At 32.5% G+C, this 19,996-nt stretch overlaps 1 protein-coding gene across 1 annotated transcript in view; it reads left to right on the forward strand.

Moving 5' to 3' along the window:
- The first annotated feature begins 7,301 nt into the window (after window positions 1-7,301).
- LOC129945277 (peptidoglycan-recognition protein LC-like) overlaps window positions 7,302-19,996 on the forward strand; it is a 29,505-nt gene continuing 16,810 nt past the window's right edge. The window contains exon 1 of the mRNA XM_056054935.1: window positions 7,302-8,800. Within this exon, the coding sequence (XP_055910910.1) occupies window positions 8,005-8,800 (796 nt within the window). The 5' untranslated portion in view covers window positions 7,302-8,004. The remainder of the gene's footprint in view (window positions 8,801-19,996) is intronic.

Genomic DNA, 19,996 nt, shown 5'->3' on the forward strand with positions numbered 1-19,996 from the left:
ACAATTTAGTGCAACGAAGAATAATGATTTTGACATTTGATAAAATTTTGAGAAAAATTGAATTGACAGTTTTTTTACAAAATATTAAAAACCGAAAAAAAATTAACAAAAGTTGGTAAAAAATGATTTTCGACTCAAATATCTTTTCAAAACTTTGAGATATTGTCTTAAAATAAAATCTACAAAAAATAGTACTCAAATTTGGTAAAAATTGTTACGAGTACATATAGACAGACTTTTAAGCAAGACAAATCGACAGACGGGATGGGAAGTTATCAGTGTTGGTCGCATCCCAGCCTCTTTTCTCATTTTGGTTTAAGATCAAAACCGACAGTTGCCCCATACAATTTTTTTGGTCAAAAAACGAAAATTCGAATTTTCTCAAAAACAAACCAATAGATTTTTTTAATTTTTCCTCAAATTTTATTTTTTAACTTGGCTTCTTTTAGTAAGAAAAACATATTTTTGTATTGCTCCAAAAAGGTACAATATAACCGTTTTTTTTGTTAATTTTGCTAGCAACTAATGAACCGATTTCAATAATTTTTTCTAACGAGCTCTTATATCGCCTTAATAATATTTGATTATCAAAAGAATTTTTGGGATTTTTAAAAAATATTGATTTTTTTTTCAAAATTCTATATTTCAAAAACGGGTCATCAGTTTTTTACGAAATTCAAACGTAAAGCTTATATTTACAATTACTAAACAACAGCATACCAAAAATATTTTAAGAACAAAATAGAAAAATTGTATATATACAAAATTAATTTAAAAACGATTTTTGAAAAATTTGAAAAATCAAGGGTTTTTTTGAGTTATAAAATGGCATTCAATTTTTAAAGAAAAGCTTTTTTTTCAAGTAAAATTTTGAATCTTAAAATATTTGGTTTAAATTATTATTAATTAAATTAAATTATTTTAACTGTATTAAATGGTACCCCTTCCATCTCACCAGATCAAATCCTGTGCATGAGCCCGAAAGATCACATTATTTTGAAAAAAATTCAATTACATTCCTATCTTTAAGCCAAATTAATACATTTGGTATATATTTAAGTATTTTTATAATTATAACTATTGTAAATCTCAACGATGGGCGTGTAGTTCCACTGCATCGGATTAACAAATATGATATATTTAATCAACAATCTATTTTAAAGTGTCTATCAAGAAGTATTATCTTGGTACCTTTGTATATTCGAGTATGATTTGATTTGCTACCTGTTTGTATGCTTTTTTTATTTTAAATTTAACGAAAGAAATAAACTGAACGTAATAACTCCATGTTTGCGCTGAAAACTTGTAGGAAAGAAAGAATGTGATTGGATTGTAGTAAGCAGCTTCTACCACCAATTACATTCCTTCATTATCATCATAAACATGTCTTTATCTATCTTTCTGCATAAAGCTGAGAACACCAATGAACTATTCTTTATCCAATAAACTATTCTTTATTCTAACCAATAGACGATCGCTTTACAATTTAAACATACATGTTCTGCCTCTTTCTTATCTTCAGATAATTTATTTTCCATCCTGGTTCTTCTAATATGAAATTAAAATAAAGCTATCCAAAGGAAAAATCTTTGAACGAACTAGTTGAATACACAAACAATTGCTTTCGTTAAGTATGCTTACAAGTATTTTTCATTTCCGGGATGAAATGTTCTAGGATGAGTTGTGTCTTGGAATGAATCGCGCGGTTTTTTTGACAAATCAAATGGCATTTATACATATGTTATATCTTTGAAGACAAACTTATTTTACAGGTACACTGCCCGACAACCAATTGGCGCCCCCTCTAATCTTTCAGTGTAAGTGCAAGTAACTCGGAACGATTAATATGTATAATGCTCAATCTTTTTTTCATTCTCCTTTTTTTAATCTATCTCTAAAAAAAACTTGAGTTCTGGAAATGAACCGTTATTTTGTTTTGCTTTATTCCGTCAAATGTGACAAAAATTAATGTGTTTTTTGTGTGACAGTCGATTAGCACCTCTACGCTTTTCTAAGAGTTTTTGCATGTAAGTAGTCGTGTTTTTCTTTTTTAAGTTATTATTAGTTTATTCTGAATAATTTTCAACTAAATTTAGTAAAAATGGGGAAAGCAAAACAGTTAAATGAAGCCGAAAGGGCCAAAATAAAAGCTTATAGTGAGTGCGGTCAATCAATTCATCAAATTTCCAAAAAAAATTAACCGCAGCCGCAAAGTTATTTCCTCATTCTTAAGAAATGAGCATAGCTATGGAAAAAATATGAAGGGCCGGACATCTTCTGTCATTTTTGAGGCACGCATCGAATTCACACGACTCTGCAGCCAAGATTAGAGAAAAACCGGTGTTAAAGCATGCGTGTGGACTGTGCAAAGAGTTATTTCCAATGCTGAACATTTAAAGCGTCTTAAAATAAAAAAAAACACCACTTAACCAACTTCGAAAGACGCAACGCCTCGATTTCTGCAGAGCGCATATGTGTTGGACGAAAGAGTGGCAGCTTGTCGTCTTTTCAGACGAGAAAAAAATTTAATTTTGAGGGTCCCGATGGTTATGCTAACTACTTTCATGATCTTCGAAAGGAAGAGCATAGTTTAGATCGACTGCACAACTGTGCTGGTGGTGTCATGGTATGGGGAGCTATAACGTACTATGACACCATTGAATTACAATTCCTTACTCGTCGTATGAATGCCACAGCTTACAATGGTGTACTAAGAACGGCGGCGTTCCCTGCAATCAAGGATATTTTTGGGCCCTTAGAATGGAAGTTCCAACACGATAACGCCCCTATCCACACCTCTAAGAACGTAAAGTATTGGATTGAGCTCAAAAAAGTACCCTTTCTGATATGGCCGCCATACTCGCCCGACCCTAACATAATGGAAAATGTTTGGGGGTGGCTAGCACGCAAGGTTTACGAGTCTGGAAGGCAATATCAAACTGAAGCGGAACTCGTTGAAGGAATAAAGTGCCTGGCAGACTATTTCTCTGGACTATATAAAGAAATTATATGATTCTTTACCCAACAAGCTGTACGAGGTCATAGTTAACCGTGGTGGTACAACACATTATTAATTTTTTTAGGAATAAGTTGTAAATATAAGGAATTCAAATTAAAAAAAAAAACTTGGAAGTATTCTCTGCCCATTTTCTTATGTTATTTGGCATTTTCAAGTGGGGGTTCTAACCAAATGTCCGAAAAAAAGATGATTTTTCTTATTTAATTCTTTAAAATTCTGTTAAAATGTTATTTATTGATATCGTACCGAAACTTTCATTTGTTTTCGAGGATAATGTTACAAACTTTCATGGGCAAAAAGTTCGTTTCAAATGTTTTATTTGATTGGCTGATATTAAGCTTCAAAGATAAGAAGCATAGGGGGCGCTAATCGGTTGTCGGGCAGTGTATATTTTTAAATCTTACTTACTTTTACTAAACAGACTACATTGAATAATATATTGAATACAATTAAAGTGTTTTTAATGAACTCTTAAAACTTAAATAATATACATTTTTTCAGCGAAAACTGACAGCTTTCAACTTACGATGTACTGTTATAAAATAAATTAAGAGCAAACAAAGGTTTAAGAATTACATAGTGGATCGAAATAGAAATGATCTGTCAAAATTAGTTGACTGAAAGTTGACACTAATAGAGGATTATTTACGAATCAATAGTTGAAGGAAGTGTAAAGAGACCCCTCCTTAAAAAAAAATCTACGAGCGCTTATGGTAGTAAATTATCAACCCAAGGTTTCAATATTCCACCTTCTTAATGATTATTTTTTATTTAAACAAAGTAAAACTTAAGTTCTAATTGAAATATCATAAGCTTCACAATAATAATTATAACTGATAGTAGGAGTAGTTATAGAATTTTCTTTTGATTATGTTTTTCATATAGATTGTTGTTGTTTTACTGGATTCCGTAGAGAAGTATGAGAGAAAATGTATTATAAAAGCTTAGAATTTCCGATTGAATTGCAACAAAAGCTTTACCCTGGCCTGGACAATAATTTACTATCTTTGAACTCTCAAAACAAAAAGTAAAGTAACAAAATAAAAATAAAATAGATTAACAACGACGAGACTACCGAAGTTGGGTGTTTCAATAATGACATCAAATCAATGATTTATAAAACAAGGCGGATTCAACTTTCATTTTATTTTGTGGTTAGTTTTACTAACAAATAGATTTTATAAATTGTTGTTTTTCTAAGATTTATCTTAAAAAATTATGGAGACATGCATAATTATTACGCTTAGGTACACCCCCAAAAACCTATTTAAATTTAAATACATTCGTTTTAAGTAATATTTTGTTGTTGTTGAAGGTATCTTAGAACAAATTTTAAATATTTGTATTATTTATTTTTATTTATCAATGAGTTTTAGGAGCGTCACAGTAATAACAATTGTCTCTAAACAATTATAATTATGATTGCTTTTGTCTGCACTTGCTAGCTGAACTTAATACATTTATGGCTAGCAAATTTTGAATCCCATCTTAATACTACAAGTTCTTAGGTACGCTATGTTGTACTCAAGTACTTGACATATGATTTAAGTTGTTTAGTACCCAACTTGCGCTTTTATCCAAATAACTACAAAATAATTTTACTAAAGTTCTGTTTAAGTACTTGAAATATTGTTTAACTTCTCAAGTACTAAAATTCTTAATTGTTTTTAAGTACATGTTGATACTGTTTTCTAAGTACTGCCTTTTTTAAAGTACTCAGCCTAGAGAGCAGAGAGGGAGCGAGAGAATACTGATGTTTTATAATGCTTAAGTAACTTAAAGGTTTTGCGTTTGTAGGTTTTTTTTAATTGAATCAAAATACTAGTAATTAAGATTTTTTAAACAAAAAGTATGTATCAGTTATTTATTTGTTTTGCAAACGTCGCAAGTTAATATTCTTATAACACTTTACAAACTTCTTGCTCGCTTTTAATAGAATGATTCTGAAAGAATGAATCATGTTTAGTGATTTGTAATACTTGCAAACTTCTAAGTAAATAAAAAAAAAAACAAATTAGTTCTATCTAGAAAAAAGCAGATATTTTATAATTTTACAAATATTAAAAAAAATAAGCAAACGTAGATTTGATGTTGTAGCCCTCTTTATGATATATAAAGCTAAATGAACAAAAAACTATTTAAAAATATTTGTTCTCAAGGCAATTTTAATTCTATCTATGTACAAGTTATGAGCATTAAATGCAATAAATTAAATAAGTGTAATAAAAGTGAGTTAAATCATTCCAAGTATACAAATTAATGTTCGATTATGTAAATTAATACATTACTACAATATATTAAGTTGAACATTTTGTTAAATAAACATAAATACCACAACATACTGTTTTTTTAAAAGTGACATAACTAGTATAAGGTAAGGTTTTTAATTATTTGTTTAAATTATTTTTGAATAATTAAATGTATTTACAGCATTTTACAAACGTTTGCACAGCAGTTGTTGGGTAAATTTGAATCAAGTTATTGTTTTTTTACTGAAAATTTAAAATAAATACCTTCTGATGATTTTTGCGAAGCTTTTTTTAATGATTTTTCAATGTAAACATTATTTGATATATGACCTGCGATCTGCCTACAATAATTACTTAACACTTAAGATTTTTTCAAACTAAACAAGTTTTATTTTAAATATAAAAACGAAAAGTGTATTCATATGAACATATACAATTAGCAAGTACAAGATAAAATGAAAAGTATCTAAAAACTATCTCTCAAAAATATAATCAAGAATCTAAAGTATCTAACTGGAGTTGCACAAACTTGGTCTTCTAAATTTCTCTGTTTAAAAAGCAGTTACAAAAATTGTTCTTCATTTCCTTTAGCAAACATTTCTGTTTGCAGAGAAGGTGCCATAAAAGTCATCATCCTATCAGAAGGTTCTATAATTTTTGCAAATTACTTTAAATGTCAATTTTGCTTGGACATTATTAAAGTAAACTGACCCAAAATATACGTCAAAAATATTATACATTAATAGCGTTGTTCATTTAACCAACAAATAACGGTATAAAATGTAAAAAAATGCGTCGAATTTGTATAGTTACGAACTGTCAAAATGTATGTACAACAGAAAAGTGTGTAAATCGTTCTTGAAGTATTTTTTCCGATTTCAGAAAGAAAGTTTCTCTTTCAGAAAAAATGAATGTTTTTGAATGATCACATTCCTCTATAAATGTGACAATATTGTTTGATGTTTCCCCTGGGATTCGAGTGTAAGGGTATCTCGAATTGGAGGAAAGAGCCAATGGTTTCCTTTGAAGACCCTACTGTAATTATACAGTATTACACTGCGTTTTCATCTGGTATAAATCCGAATTTATCGGAGTAGTTTTAGAATCAATTTTGAAGTGGTTTTCATGGGCACAATCTGATTTATTTCGTTCATTAGGAGATTGATTTGTGACATTTCACAATTCTTAAAAAAGGATTAGTTGATAAAAATACAAACTTTTAAGATAATTGTATCTATGGCATTAGGTATCTAAAATTATTGCTCTCAAATTTGTCAATTTTAAAAAGTTTAGATAAACAATACTCTAGAAGGATGACTTCATTCACATCGATAAAAATGTGAACAGCGTCTTTGTTAAACATTTTGCGAGCTTAATATGTCTTCTCCTTGCAAATGTCCTCCCAATGCCTTAACCATTATCTTGAGAAGAAGGAAGTCTTTTCATTACCCCCATGGTTTGCAATCAAGTAAATTGAAATGTTTAAATTTATTAATATATTATATTGAAAAGTAAAAGTATGTATCATAAATCAAATAGAAACTATATTGCTATCGTTTTGTTAAGAATCTGTGTGGAAATATGTCTTCAAACGTATATAAACTCACATTTTGTAATTCATTCGTCGTTCGTTGGTCGCGCTCATGTGAATACTACTTTAAATGAGTGCGTTCCACAAAATTAGATATGTTTGATTCAGTGAAATCTGTTAGTTAAGTCGATGTGGTTTACAACTGTATTTAGAATAGCTTAAGCTCGAAAAATAAACTAAGGTTCTGATTGGTGAAACCGTATTATTTAAAAATGATACTCGCTGATACGGTTAAATGCAACGATGGTATCGATTGCGTGGACTGCTTAAGTTAGGTGACATCTATTTTTTTTTATAAAATAAAAGCGTTAGTACTTTAGAATTTGTATAGCAGAATGTTTGTATGAATCTTTTACTTGGATTAAGAATTTTATACCGCAATTCAGAAAGTAAGGAGCACACCCATTGGATTCACCACCACTCAAACACAAATCAGTTCGATTTGATCTTTCGCATGGTTCTGTTTGTAGTCTGTATAGAATCCGTGATTAAGCCCTGAACTTAAACAAAAAAATAAATAGCAATAGTATTTGTTGTTATTTAAAGTGTGTTTTGAAAATCAAAATAGAAAAAAGTAAAACATTAAAAATTCCATGTAAACAAATAAAACAAGCTTTTTGTTAATGTTTAAAGCTCTTATCGGTTTAAAGTGCGCCGCAATTATTGAATAATTTTTTTTAAAATTTCTGTAAATTTTATCCTCTGTTTAATTTGTTTTGAGTTTTGATTATGTCTTTTGTGTTTGTACTGGAAATCAAGTGAATTTGCCGGAAGAAATCAAAACTTCAGAGACTCCATTTTGAAACAACCTTTCTCCAATCCCCATCAGGTTTTCTATAGCTATTTTTAGCACTTGTGAATTGTGAATATTTGGCATAATCAGTTTAAGAACAACTTCGCGCTCAGGCTCAGACGTTATGAAAGCTTATCATTAATCTATATGCAAGTGCAATTTTTATATGTATGTATGAAATAAATGCATTGCGTTTCCGTCAAAGTTCATTATTTAAAATTGAAATGATTTAACAAAGAAAAAATAATAATGCAACCATAAAGTGCGCGTAGGTGTGTTTGTTTTTTTTAAATACAATTCTGATGTTCAACTCCGATATGAATTTGTGTCAAAATTTGTTTAATTATTGAAAATGAATTTGAAAGATGACAAAATTGATATTCAATCAGATGACAGTGCCGCATCAGCAGATTCGGGAGTGATTTTAAATGACAGATTAATGTCATCTGACACAAAACGTTGCAATATCGATATAAGCACTAGTATTGAATGTGATAACAATTATTCATCGAAAAATAATAATGCAACTATAAATATAGAAAACATAATTAATTTAGCTAAAAATGTCAGTCCGACCGCGACCGCGACAACGATCAATAAGGGATCGTCGAAAAAAACCACGCCTTCAAATGGGTCGACTTCATCGACGTCGTCGGCGGCATCTTCCCTCCGTAGTACACGCATATCGATAACATCGATACATTCAGATGCATCTTCCAGCGTCATCGATTCAGATTGTGATGTGGATTATAATGGCGGCGGTGGTGAGGACTCCAATGGAAACTATACCATCACAAAGCTCGGGCATCAGACTTCCTGTCTGCCGGGAAATGTTGGATGTATTCCTAATATTGGGGGCAATGACGGATTGGTATTATTAGAACAGCGTGTTGATGTAGAACATGATATAAATGTTTTAGCAATGGCGTCGGCATCGACGTCATTAGGCTGTGGCAATCCTCAATTGGCTTTTACAAATTCCTCAGATATTACAATTGGCCAGAAGAACTATTATCAAGGCCCCGTGACGATACAACAATTTCTAATCGAAAGTCGTAATCGGGAAGCTGATTGTCTTCAGGGCAATGATAATCCTAGTTTTCAAAATGATAGTCCAAATGCATCGAGAAAACCATCAAGTGATCAAAGTAAGTATAAGGTTTTTCATTGTCAAAATAAATCAATTTAATTTCTATTGAAATCTGTCAAATCACTTTAAGTCTCTGTTTCATGTTCGGTTAAATAAAAAATTGATTTGATTTTGATTTGGAATCAAAATTGTTAACCTAGATTTTTGACAGATCTGTCACTTTGACTGATGTTGGTTGTGATTTGTTTGGTTATCATCAAAAAGAGATCAAAAGTGTCACGTTAAATGCAAATCCAAAACTAGTTTTTAAGTTGAAATCCAAAGTTATCAATAGAAATTCTTATAATCGAGCAAATCAAATAGAATTCCTTTGGGCACTGCCTCTTTTTTTAACTTCAATGTTCAAATAAGTTTGCTTTACACTATCTTTTTTATATCAGTAAAAGTAAATAAACTTGACAAGTGAATCAGTTCAAAGGCCAATCTATTTGTGTGTTTAATAATAATAAAGAAAAAAACGAACGCTTTTAAATGGAGCATGACTATAGCAGAAATAATCGCAATTTGTATTGATAGGTATGCATTGCATTATCTCTTTCCCTTGCAAAGAAAAAAAACTATCAATCGCTGAAAATTGCTTTTAAATGTTTTAATTATGATATCGATGCAATTTGTACTATCAACTAGAATCAGAAGTGGAAGTGGAAGGAAATCTTATGTTTTTATTTTACGGTTGCGTTTTATTTCATTGTTGTCAAATCCATTTAAAATGACAACTTCGTCATGCAAGTATTTTTATACAACTCGTTTAAAAAAAAAAATATTTTTAGGTTATCCCAAATTCTTGCTCACCTCATCGATGTTGTTGTTCCTTATGAAGCTCAAAATCTAAGTCACTGAAAAGTTTTAATGTTTAAATATAAGTGTAGGTATTTAAAACGTATTAAAAGAATACGTCATTAAGTGACGCAGGTTCATGTGCCCCTAGCCTATATGTCTAATTCGAGTTTAATAAACGAAAACATTTTCCAAGTTCAAGGTGAATATTTGGACCTACTTTAAACCTGTTCCACTAAATTATTTGATGTTTATTGAATGTGCTTAATTATATGTATGTACATATGGAATATTTTGTTTGCATGGTTGTCATTTTGTTTTTTTTTTTTAAATTGTTAATACATAATTTATGAATCAAACAAAATTTGTCAATTATTAATTCATTGAATAAAAAGTATTTCCATATTTTTTTACAAAAAGACACGCGACGCTTCCCAGCGCTAAGACCTTCAAGCTTTTAAGTTTAAACAATCAGACAGAGGCGATTTGCGGTGGAGTTATAATACAAAAAAAAACATTTATGACCAATGTCAATAAATAGGGTTGCCCTTTTTGTAAATGTCAACTCTACTATCGGATAGTTCTACGTTTAGCAAGAGGATTTATTTTTAACTTTTGGATCAAACAAACTAGAACTATGAATTCTATTAGAAGACTTTTTTGGATCGACCAATTATGTCTTATATATTCAATTTAAAATTGAAATTTTAAATTAAATGTCAACCTTTAGATAGTCGACTAATTAAGTTCTATAAAGTCATTTACTTTGAATCAAATTTTATCAATTTGTATTCGGTTTCTTCTTAATTGCTTATTTAATTTATTCATTTATAACGCAGATTTTAAGTCATGTCTTGAATCTTGCAATTAAAAGCTTTAAATTTTATAAAAATATTCTGAGAAAAAGTTAAAAATGTTGTTTGTTTTGAATAACAAACAAAAATATAATATTGTCTTAAATTGTTGTCTTTTGAAATCAAAAATGATAACGATAAGATAGATGCATATGTATAAAGTAAAACAAAAGGAATTTATCATTATCAGTTGTTCTTATCAAAACTCATCATCAATATAAATTGTATTTAATTTCTTAATTTAATATTGTAATATTCGTAGCTAATAATGAAGAGCAATATTTTATGAAAGTCAGAAATAAGAAATGTTTCCTGTTGTCCAGATTAGATTATGGTGGTAAGAGCAGGGAGTTCTTTTTGTTTGAAAATTGAAGAAAGAACATTTTTGTTAATGCAATATCCTAGGGTCAGAGCCCTTTACTGTGTTAAGCAAGTTGGAGGCTTATCAAACATTTCCAACTCAATTTGCTTTACTTCCAAAGCACATGAGTGACTTAGTACTTTCCTTTCACAATCTATCCACTTTTGGTAAGTGAATCATTTTGTCAAATTTCAGAAGAGAAGAGCTATTACCTGATAAAATATTGTAAGTTATTCAATTATTTATAAGCTTTAGTATAAAAATGTGCTCGTGCACGTAATAAACAATAAACAAAAGGCGTTCTTTAAATAGCAACGAAAAGTGAATCACAATATTTTTGTTTAAAGCGAGTGTATGCATGGTACCTAATAAGTTTAACATTGTCTGAATAATTTAGTGGGAGTTTACTACGAAAATTTAAATCTTTTAACAACTTAAAGCACATATAAATAATTTTATTTTTTTTTTGAACAAAAGCAATGTTTGATGTTGTTTTTTATTGCTTTATAGCGAAAATTTTTATAATTTTGTTTATATAGTAAAATAAATTAAAACAGAAACAGTGGAAACGTTAAGCCAGTATTCTATGTGTTGCTTTTTAAAACAATTTATTTTAAAGGAAAACAAATCAGTGTTTTGAAAGTGGTGCCTTGTTTACATTGGCTATTCTTTTTCACGGGAAAAAAGCTACACAAAATTTTAATCTTCATGATTGGAACATTCTTATACTTTCATAGAATAAGGCTTTCTAATAGAATAGCCCGCAGTTTGAGTAGCTGTAATATTTGAAGCTGTCATATTTTGACATTTGACAAGTAAAAACTACGCCTCTCTAGAAAATGGCTGCGTTAATTCTCTGACAGATAGGGTATGTAGGTATCTGACAGAAGAGCGGATTCAACACATGGTTGAATTTCAATAAACTTTAAAAAATTGATTTCAGCTTTTGGTATTTGTTGGTAATCAAAAGGATACTAAATGTTAGTTGAAGTTGTGTTTGAGGATGTTCAGTACATCATAGATGAGGAAGAAGATATTTGGCTCCGAATTTTAGAAGGTAATTATAATCTATTTTGACTGCGAAGCTTAAATGTTTCTCTGCTTTTTGTGAGTTTTTTTTTTTTTTATAATAAGCGCATAAAGGGATAACTACCCTTATTATGTAGACACAGTGTGAGCACTAGGAAAGGAAGAGCGGGGTAGAAAGGAGGTATCAGTGCACATTGGTTTTGAATTCCTGAATATTGCAATAGCTGGGAAAGACAGAGTGTGGCAAGGCATTCCACATTCGCATAGTACGGCTAAAGAACGAATCTCTGTACTTGACAGTACGACCGAAGTTGGGCTCGAGGGTATATTGATGAGCATTCCTAGAAGCGCAAGTATTACGGTTGAACTGTTTAAGGGGAGGAATGCAGCTGGCTATTTCTCTGAAGCATAAACCATTAAAATAATGGTAAAAGAGGGTGAAACAAGAAATATTTCGACGATGTTCAAGCGACTTAAATGATTTTATGATGATAATATCACCAATCAATCTAAATGCTCTACGTTCAATACTATCCAATAGGCTTAAGTAAGTTGCGGGAGCACCAGTCCAGAAATGGGAGTTATACTCAAGCTCTGGACGTATATAAGTCTTGTAAATAACAGCCAGATCAGAAGGGAGAAAACCCAAACATCTTGCGGCATTTTTGGCCACATCGCGTATGTGATCGTTCCACAAAAGGTGATTGGTGATAAAGATACCGAGAATATCAAAATGTCCAGTTTCATTGATGCAAGTGCCATTTATGGATAATGGCAAGGGGAGTATACTTCGCTTTAACGATGCTAGACAGCATTGCGTTTTCGAAGAATTATTCCACGGGGTTTCATATTCCCCATTGCATAATGCTGTTTAGGTCGGAATTTAATGAACTTATCATATTTTGTCGTTGCAGTTCCACATCCGAAGAAGATGGGTGGGAATCTGAAAACGAATATGAAAAGCTAAGAGTACTATCGTCAGCAAAACAATATATTGGATTAGAAGTTGCAGGCAGGAAATCATATTATATAAAAATGAGAAAGAGTGTTGGAGATAAAACAGAGCCCTGGGGCACATCAGAATTTATTTTGTGGTTTTCATACTTGAACCCATCCTATACTACTTGTATTGAACTAATCCAATGAAGCAGGGATTCGTGAAAACCGAAAAACTCATTTTCGATAAGAGAGCCTGATGCCAAACCCTATCAAATGCTTTTGAAATATCAAGTGCAATAACCTTACTTTCTCCAAAACTATGTAAAGATGTGTTCCACTATTCGGTGAGATGAACTATGAGATCACCAGTGGATCTATTGCTACGAAAGCCGTATTGACGGCCATTAAGAAGCTTTCGATCTTCGAGATATTTCTTGAGCTGATAATTAATCAGCGTTTCCATGGCCTTGGAAAGGAGGGACGTAAGTGCAATCGGTCGGTAATTAGAGGGACAAATGCAGTTTTCCATCCGCTCGGAACGAGACCTGAGGAGTAGGACAGATAAAAAAGCCTACGCAGTGGTTTTGCCAGCGATGAAAAACACCTCTTCAGAACAATAGCAGCTATCCAACTCGTTCAGCAAATTATCTAAAAATCCACCTATCCAAGATACCCTATCCAACACGAGACTGAACGCATCCAATGAAACGATGGTTTCTATGATAGAATTTTGTTAAGTTGGAAAGAAATGTTCCATTGAATTTTCAAAAACAAGCCAACCTATAATAAAAACTTGTCCAAATTTAGAGTCTACAAAATTTAAGAAAAACACAAATAACCGTACTTCGAAAAATGACAAAAAAATTGAATATTGTCAAAAGCTTAATTTATACGTCCTTAACATATATTAGGGGGGTATAAGTAGCTTTAGTTTTTTTTGTAGCTTATGTGTTTTTGCATAAGAAAAGTTATAACGAAAGTCGAAAGTTATACAGTCGACCGTTTGATAGATTTGGAGAAAAAGTTCAAAGATTTTGGGGTGTTAACCAATATAATAAAATCATATACATTATTTTGTACCAATATTTCCTATAAAAAAACAAAGTTTCAGACTGGTGCCGCCAGCAAAACACCGCCATATTTAAATGAAATTCCTTATTCAATAAAAATACATCTATTTTTTATCAAAATGATTTTAGAATAACCTACAAAAGATATAATTTTCTGTAAAATTAAATATTAGTGGCCTATTATGTAAGACTACTAAGAACAAAGTTGAGTTGTAATCCGGCAATCGGTATTACCGATCACAACTAGTTGACTGTCACAAGTCAACCAGTAGTCAACTAAAAAATGGTTGACTTTTCAAGTGTGTTCGGGGTATTATGTAAGCCAGTTGAGTTGTCTCTCAGTTGTGATTGTTGTCAAAATTCAGCAACTGATATTTACTAGTTGTGTAGTGCATTTGTGTGTACAAAAATATAACGGTAGGCATCAACAGTTCATTGAAAACCAATTTTTTTTTAAGAAAATGGAGAAAAAAATGTAAGTTTTACAAATAATAATATACACATCTGTAAGAAAATAATTTTTTTAGATTTAAAATAACTAAACCTGCCCAATTCGAGAGGTTGATTGAGTTCTGCAGCAGAAACCTGAGCTGGTCAGAGGCAAGGGACAATTCGGTTCCACAAAAAGAACCCAAGATGAAGAATGGGAAAATATAGCTGTTCAACTGAATAGCATTGGACCACCATCAAGAACAGCGAAAGAATGGCAAAGAGTAAAAATACTAAAGATGGGATGTACACTTACAATCATGGCATTCAGACTGTAGTAACCTTTTCTATACTCCAGGAAATCTGGTTTGCTGGTAAAAATGAATTTTTGATAAATTCATCTCATCATTTGTCATACGAGCCTTAACCCATTGGGGACAGATACGTTCTTCTACTACGTCTAGCACTTCTTTTAACACTACCGAAACTCTTGGCTGAGCAAGGCTTAAATTAAAATCATTACCACTGCACTTTTGGTAACTTCCTTTTGCCATGAAACGTAGGGCAGTGCAGAGTTTGAGAATTGGTGGGATAGCGGAGGAACGCTGTGGTTGTTTCAAATGATCTTTGATTTCATTTAGCACATAAACAAATGCGTCTTTGTCGAGTCTTAAATAACTTATAAATCTGAAACAAAACGAAGACAATAAAATCAACACTCATCAAAGAATTTGTTTATAAATAATACTTTTTGTTTCGAAGTTCCAATGGATTGGAGTGATCTCGAATATTTTTTTACATCAGCGCAACATCAATAGAACTCTCCATTTCCTATTATTTTGTCTTTTTTATAAAATTTTGTACTGAACTCAAAATTTCGAAATTCCTACGTATTTTACTTAACACAGCTGATTTTGACACAAAACATGCACATAAAAGTAGGTAACGTATATGGTCTACTCAACTGAAAAAAGTTGTCCCCATAATACGATTTTTATTTTATTTATTTATTTATCAAAAAATAACTTACAAAAATAAATTTATAAAATTATTTATATTGAAGACATCAGGGCGGCAAGACCATAGATGTCGTATTTAATTTGTTTTTTTTTTTTATGTAAAAGTATTAATATGTAATTTATGAAAAAAATTAAAATCGAAAAGAAAAATATGATGTAATGTTATGTTATTTATTTACACAAAAAAATATAACTAATATTAAAGTTCAAATATCTTTAAATTTGTTGTGTAGGGTTGTTGTTGATTTTATGCGTTGATAAGTATTAATGTCAGATGGGTTTAGTATTTCACCCATCTGTTTCTGCTTGTCTTCCAATGGGATGGTATTTTTGATTAGACGAGAAATCGGACATTCTGCAAAAATATGCCAGATTGAGAGAACTTCTTTACAACTTTCGCACTCCTCTGGGGGATCGTTTGTGAAGAAGTGGCGACTCGTAAACAAAGTTTTTCCAACTCTGATCCGAAATAGAGAAATACATTCTTCTCTGGTTAGGTTTTTGTTGTATGGAGTTCTGAGGTGTGTTGAGTGGTGTTTACGAAGAAAGTTCTCCTCTTTTAGCCAAGAGCTTTTGAGATCTTCTTGCTCATTAGCCATGAACATTTTGCGGATAAGCTGAGATATAGGTGGCAGTTCTTTTAAATATGGATGGTTAGTGGCGTCTTTTGCTGCAGTATCTGCTAGCTCATTTCCTCTTATACCAGCGTGGCCTGGTATCCAAGCTAGGGTTATGTTGGTTTTGTCAAATAGGATGCTCCGGATGTAATTAAGAGTGGAGCAGTTGTTAGTTGCACTTTTGATTCCGGTAAGGATACTTAAGCTGTCAGTGAGTATCAATGTCCTTTCTGTCCATGTTTTTGCCACGGACAGTGCTTTCAATATTGCTGTTAATTCTGCTAGATAGCTGCCAGCCGCGTCTGGAAGGAGTCCTTGAAAAGTGAGGATTTCTTCGTGGTTCGCTTTGAGCTCGATGACGGCGTATGTTGAGATTTTATTCCTATAGGATCCATCTGTGTACAAAATTCTCACTGGTTTGATGTTTTCGATAAGCTCACGGTGAAGCATAAGGAAGTGTTCATTTGGAGTGTTTTCTTTCCTGTGACTAGAGAGGCTGGTGTCGATTGGCAGTAAGTGTCTTTTCCATGGAGGGGGGGACGAATAGTTGAGCTTCAAAGACGTTTCTAAAGGCATACTTCCATGAGCTGAGACAAGGCTTAATATTTTACTAAGGGAAGATATTGAATTCTTCCTGTTTTGTTTTGGTCTGTGTTGAACTTCTTGTGAAGCAGAATAAAGAGGGTGATTTATGTCTGTAAGTGCTTTACTTATTAAATTAATTGCTCTTTTTTGTCCTAGCCTATTAATTGTTTTATAGCCAGCTTCTATTCTGAGAGCTTCAATTGGAGTTGTTTTAAGTGCTCCTGTAGCAGTTCGGTAGCACTCATTTATGGCTGTATCAATGCTTTCCAGGTTCTTTTTAGTTGTCCACATAAAAATAGTGAGTCCATGCTGGAGAGTTCCTTCAACTAAGGCTTTGGCTATTTTTAGGGCCGTTTCTAGATGGGGACCTTTCCGGCGGGAACATATCATTCTCAGAGCATTGTTTCGTTTCTTTAGTTGGTTAATGGTGTTTTTTATATGGAGATCCCATTTCAGATTACTATTGAGAGTAACTCCTAAGACTCTGAGTTCTTTTTTGATGTTGACTGTGGAGTTACGAATCGTAAGAGGAGTAATAGAACATTTTTTTTTCCGACAAAGGTGAAGCGCTTCTGTTTTGCTAGGTGGAACTTTCGCACCGGTTTCTTGTGTCCAAGCATAGATTATAGAATCTGCAGATTTCAAAATTTCGTTTACCTTTGATGGGTCACCAGAGGCTACTATGAAGATATTATCTACATATAGACCAACGAAATCTAGACCGTGTTTTGGTAGTGTAAGCTCTCTAATGAGTGCTTCAATATAGGCATTATATAGATACACAGACAAGGGAGATCCTTGTGGAGTTCCGTTTTCCAATTTTAACTTTTTTGAAGTAAAGCCGTTGACATCAACACAAAAAGTTCTTCCAGATAAAAATGATATAATAACCTTTAACATTTGCTTGGGGACTCCCCATTTGTGTAATTGTTCGATGATGGGAAATGTGGTAACGCGGTCAAAAGCTTTCTCGAGGTCAGATGACATGACTACACTGTGCTTACAAGATGAGAGGTTATCTGATAGTTTATGTTCCATTAGGTGGATTAAGGATTGAACTCCTCTGTTAGGTCTAAAAGCATGTTGTTCATTACTTACAGTTTCTTCCATAAACCAGCCTATTCTACGTCCAATAATTTTTTCAAAAATTTTTTTGAGAGAACAGGGAGAAGAGAAATCGGTCGATACCCTTCTATGTGGTGATAATTCTGGGAGCTCTTGGGAATCGGCTTGAGTATAGCTTTCTTCCAATCGTGAGGAAAGATACCAATCCGAAGAATGTTGCTATATAAAGCGCAGATTCGGTTTTTAAGGTTATCGGCAGCTGATTTAACCATATTATATGTGATTTTATCATCTCCAGGAGAAGTTCCGTTAAGTGTTTGTAATGTCGTGTCAAACTCTATCCTGGAAATATCATCTGCGAGGTGTGAGTATAAGTTTTCTTGATGAGGGAGGTCATTTAAGTTAAATGTCAGTTTCTTCCTAATAACGTTGTCCGGGAAGGTTTTATTTTCACTATAGCTTGCCCATGTCTTTGAGAACGTATTGGCTATTTTTTCTGGATCGTTTTCTAATGAGCCATCTAGAAAAATATATGGGAAGTTTTGAACTGAATTCGATGATCGCAAAGATTTTATTCTATTCCATAGTGTTTTTGAGTCTAAAGCTGGATCCATGGTATTCACGAAGTTTTCCCACGATGATCTTTTTGCTTTAATAGATTCGTGTTTAACTTTGGCACAAGCCTTCCGATATGCTATACAATTAACGGATGTGGGGTATCTACGCGCATTTTTCCAGGCTACATTTTTTGTTTTAACTAAAGTCTGAATATATGAATTAAACCATACTGGATTTTTTTTAGGAGTGTCTTGTTTTTGTCTAGTTGTTGGCATTGATTTCGAGGCAGCACTTCTTAAGATTTTTTTGATTTTGGCTGCTTCTTGGTTGGTGTTGTTAGATGCAGGGTTAGTTGCGCATAGAGAATGTGTTGAAGAGACAAAAAGGTTCCAGTTAGCCTGACTTTCTTTGAATCTTACAGATCGTTTATTCAACAGTTTTCTTTCTTGGGTGCGTATCATTATTGGAATATGGTCTCTATTTTCCGCATAAGGAAGTACCTCCCATTGAAGAAGTGGAGCTAAATCTTCAGATGCAAATGTTACATCAACAGCAGAGAAGGTGTTTCTTGTATTAAATAGAGTAGGTGAACCATCGTTTAAGACCACCAGGCCTTTATCATTAGCAAAATTTTCAAAAAGAGTACCTAACCTGTTGGTTATGTTAGAACCCCAAATTGTGTTTTTGGCATTTAAATCTCCTAAGATCAAATGATGATTGTTTTTATCACATCGGATGTCATCAAGAATTTCACTTGTAATATAAACATCGTGCTCTCTATAAATATTTGTTAGCTTAATTGGTATTTTTGCCGGAATTTCTATTGAATGGTAGAGAAGATTTGTAGATGAAATGGTGTGGGAGGTGACAGGTATACTAGTTTTAACTAAGAACCCTACGCCTGATTTCGAGTAGTCATAGCCTTTATTATGATGAAATGGTTTGTAGTTCTTAATTTTAAACATGTATGAATTTGATGCAATGAAGTGTGTTTCCTGTAGTGCTATGATGTGTGGATTGTATTTTGCGATTAATCGTTCTAGAGTATGTTTGTTATTAGTATAGCCTTGGATGTTCCATTGGAGGATAATGAAATCATTATCCAACAGAGTCATTATTGTTTTTTAAAGTTTTTAGTTGAATGAGTATAGTTTTTTGAGTTAGTTTGGTTAATGAGTGGGAGTGAGTTGTATGTAATTTCTTTTGCAGAAGTAGAGTTAGTATGCGAGTTATCGGAGTCAGAAATATCACACATTTCTGTGTCAGATAGCGATGACAGTTGTGTTTCTTCTGTAGGAGTATTGTGTATGTAATTTTCGGAATGAGTAGGAATGGGAGTGATGAGAGATTTGTCAACTGAGCTCAGCTCTTCCATAAGAGAGTGATGCTGCAGGTTTGAGGATTGAGTTGTGGGATTATTGTTGATTTCGGTTTCGATGAGAGAGAGCTTAGATTGTGTTAGATTTCGGTCGTTATTTAAATCGTGAGTGGTTTCGATTGTACTTGGTGGTGATGTTATTGAGGTAGGAGCGGGATTTGAAGATTGGAGAATGTTTGAGAGAATTTTCTCATTTTCAATTCTCTTTTTTATTATCTCTGCCATTGAAGGCTTCGAACTATTTCTTTTTTTAGGTGGTGGTAGCTGATGAAGATTAGGATTATCATTATAAATTTGCCAAGCGTCGCGAACAGTACAACGACGATCCGCTTTGATTTTGTTGACGGACTTGTACCTGAGGAAGGCAGGGCAGGAGGGATCATATGAAGTGTGATTTTCGTCGTTGCAATTAATGCAGAAAATACGAACACATTTATCATGAGGTGGAGGGAGACAGCAATCTTTGCAAATCACCGAATTTGTGCATCGGTTTTTGGTGTGGCCAAGCTTTTG

The sequence above is a fragment of the Eupeodes corollae genome, chromosome 2 (genome assembly GCF_945859685.1).
Source record: "Eupeodes corollae chromosome 2, idEupCoro1.1, whole genome shotgun sequence".
NCBI lineage: Eukaryota > Metazoa > Arthropoda > Insecta > Diptera > Syrphidae > Eupeodes > Eupeodes corollae.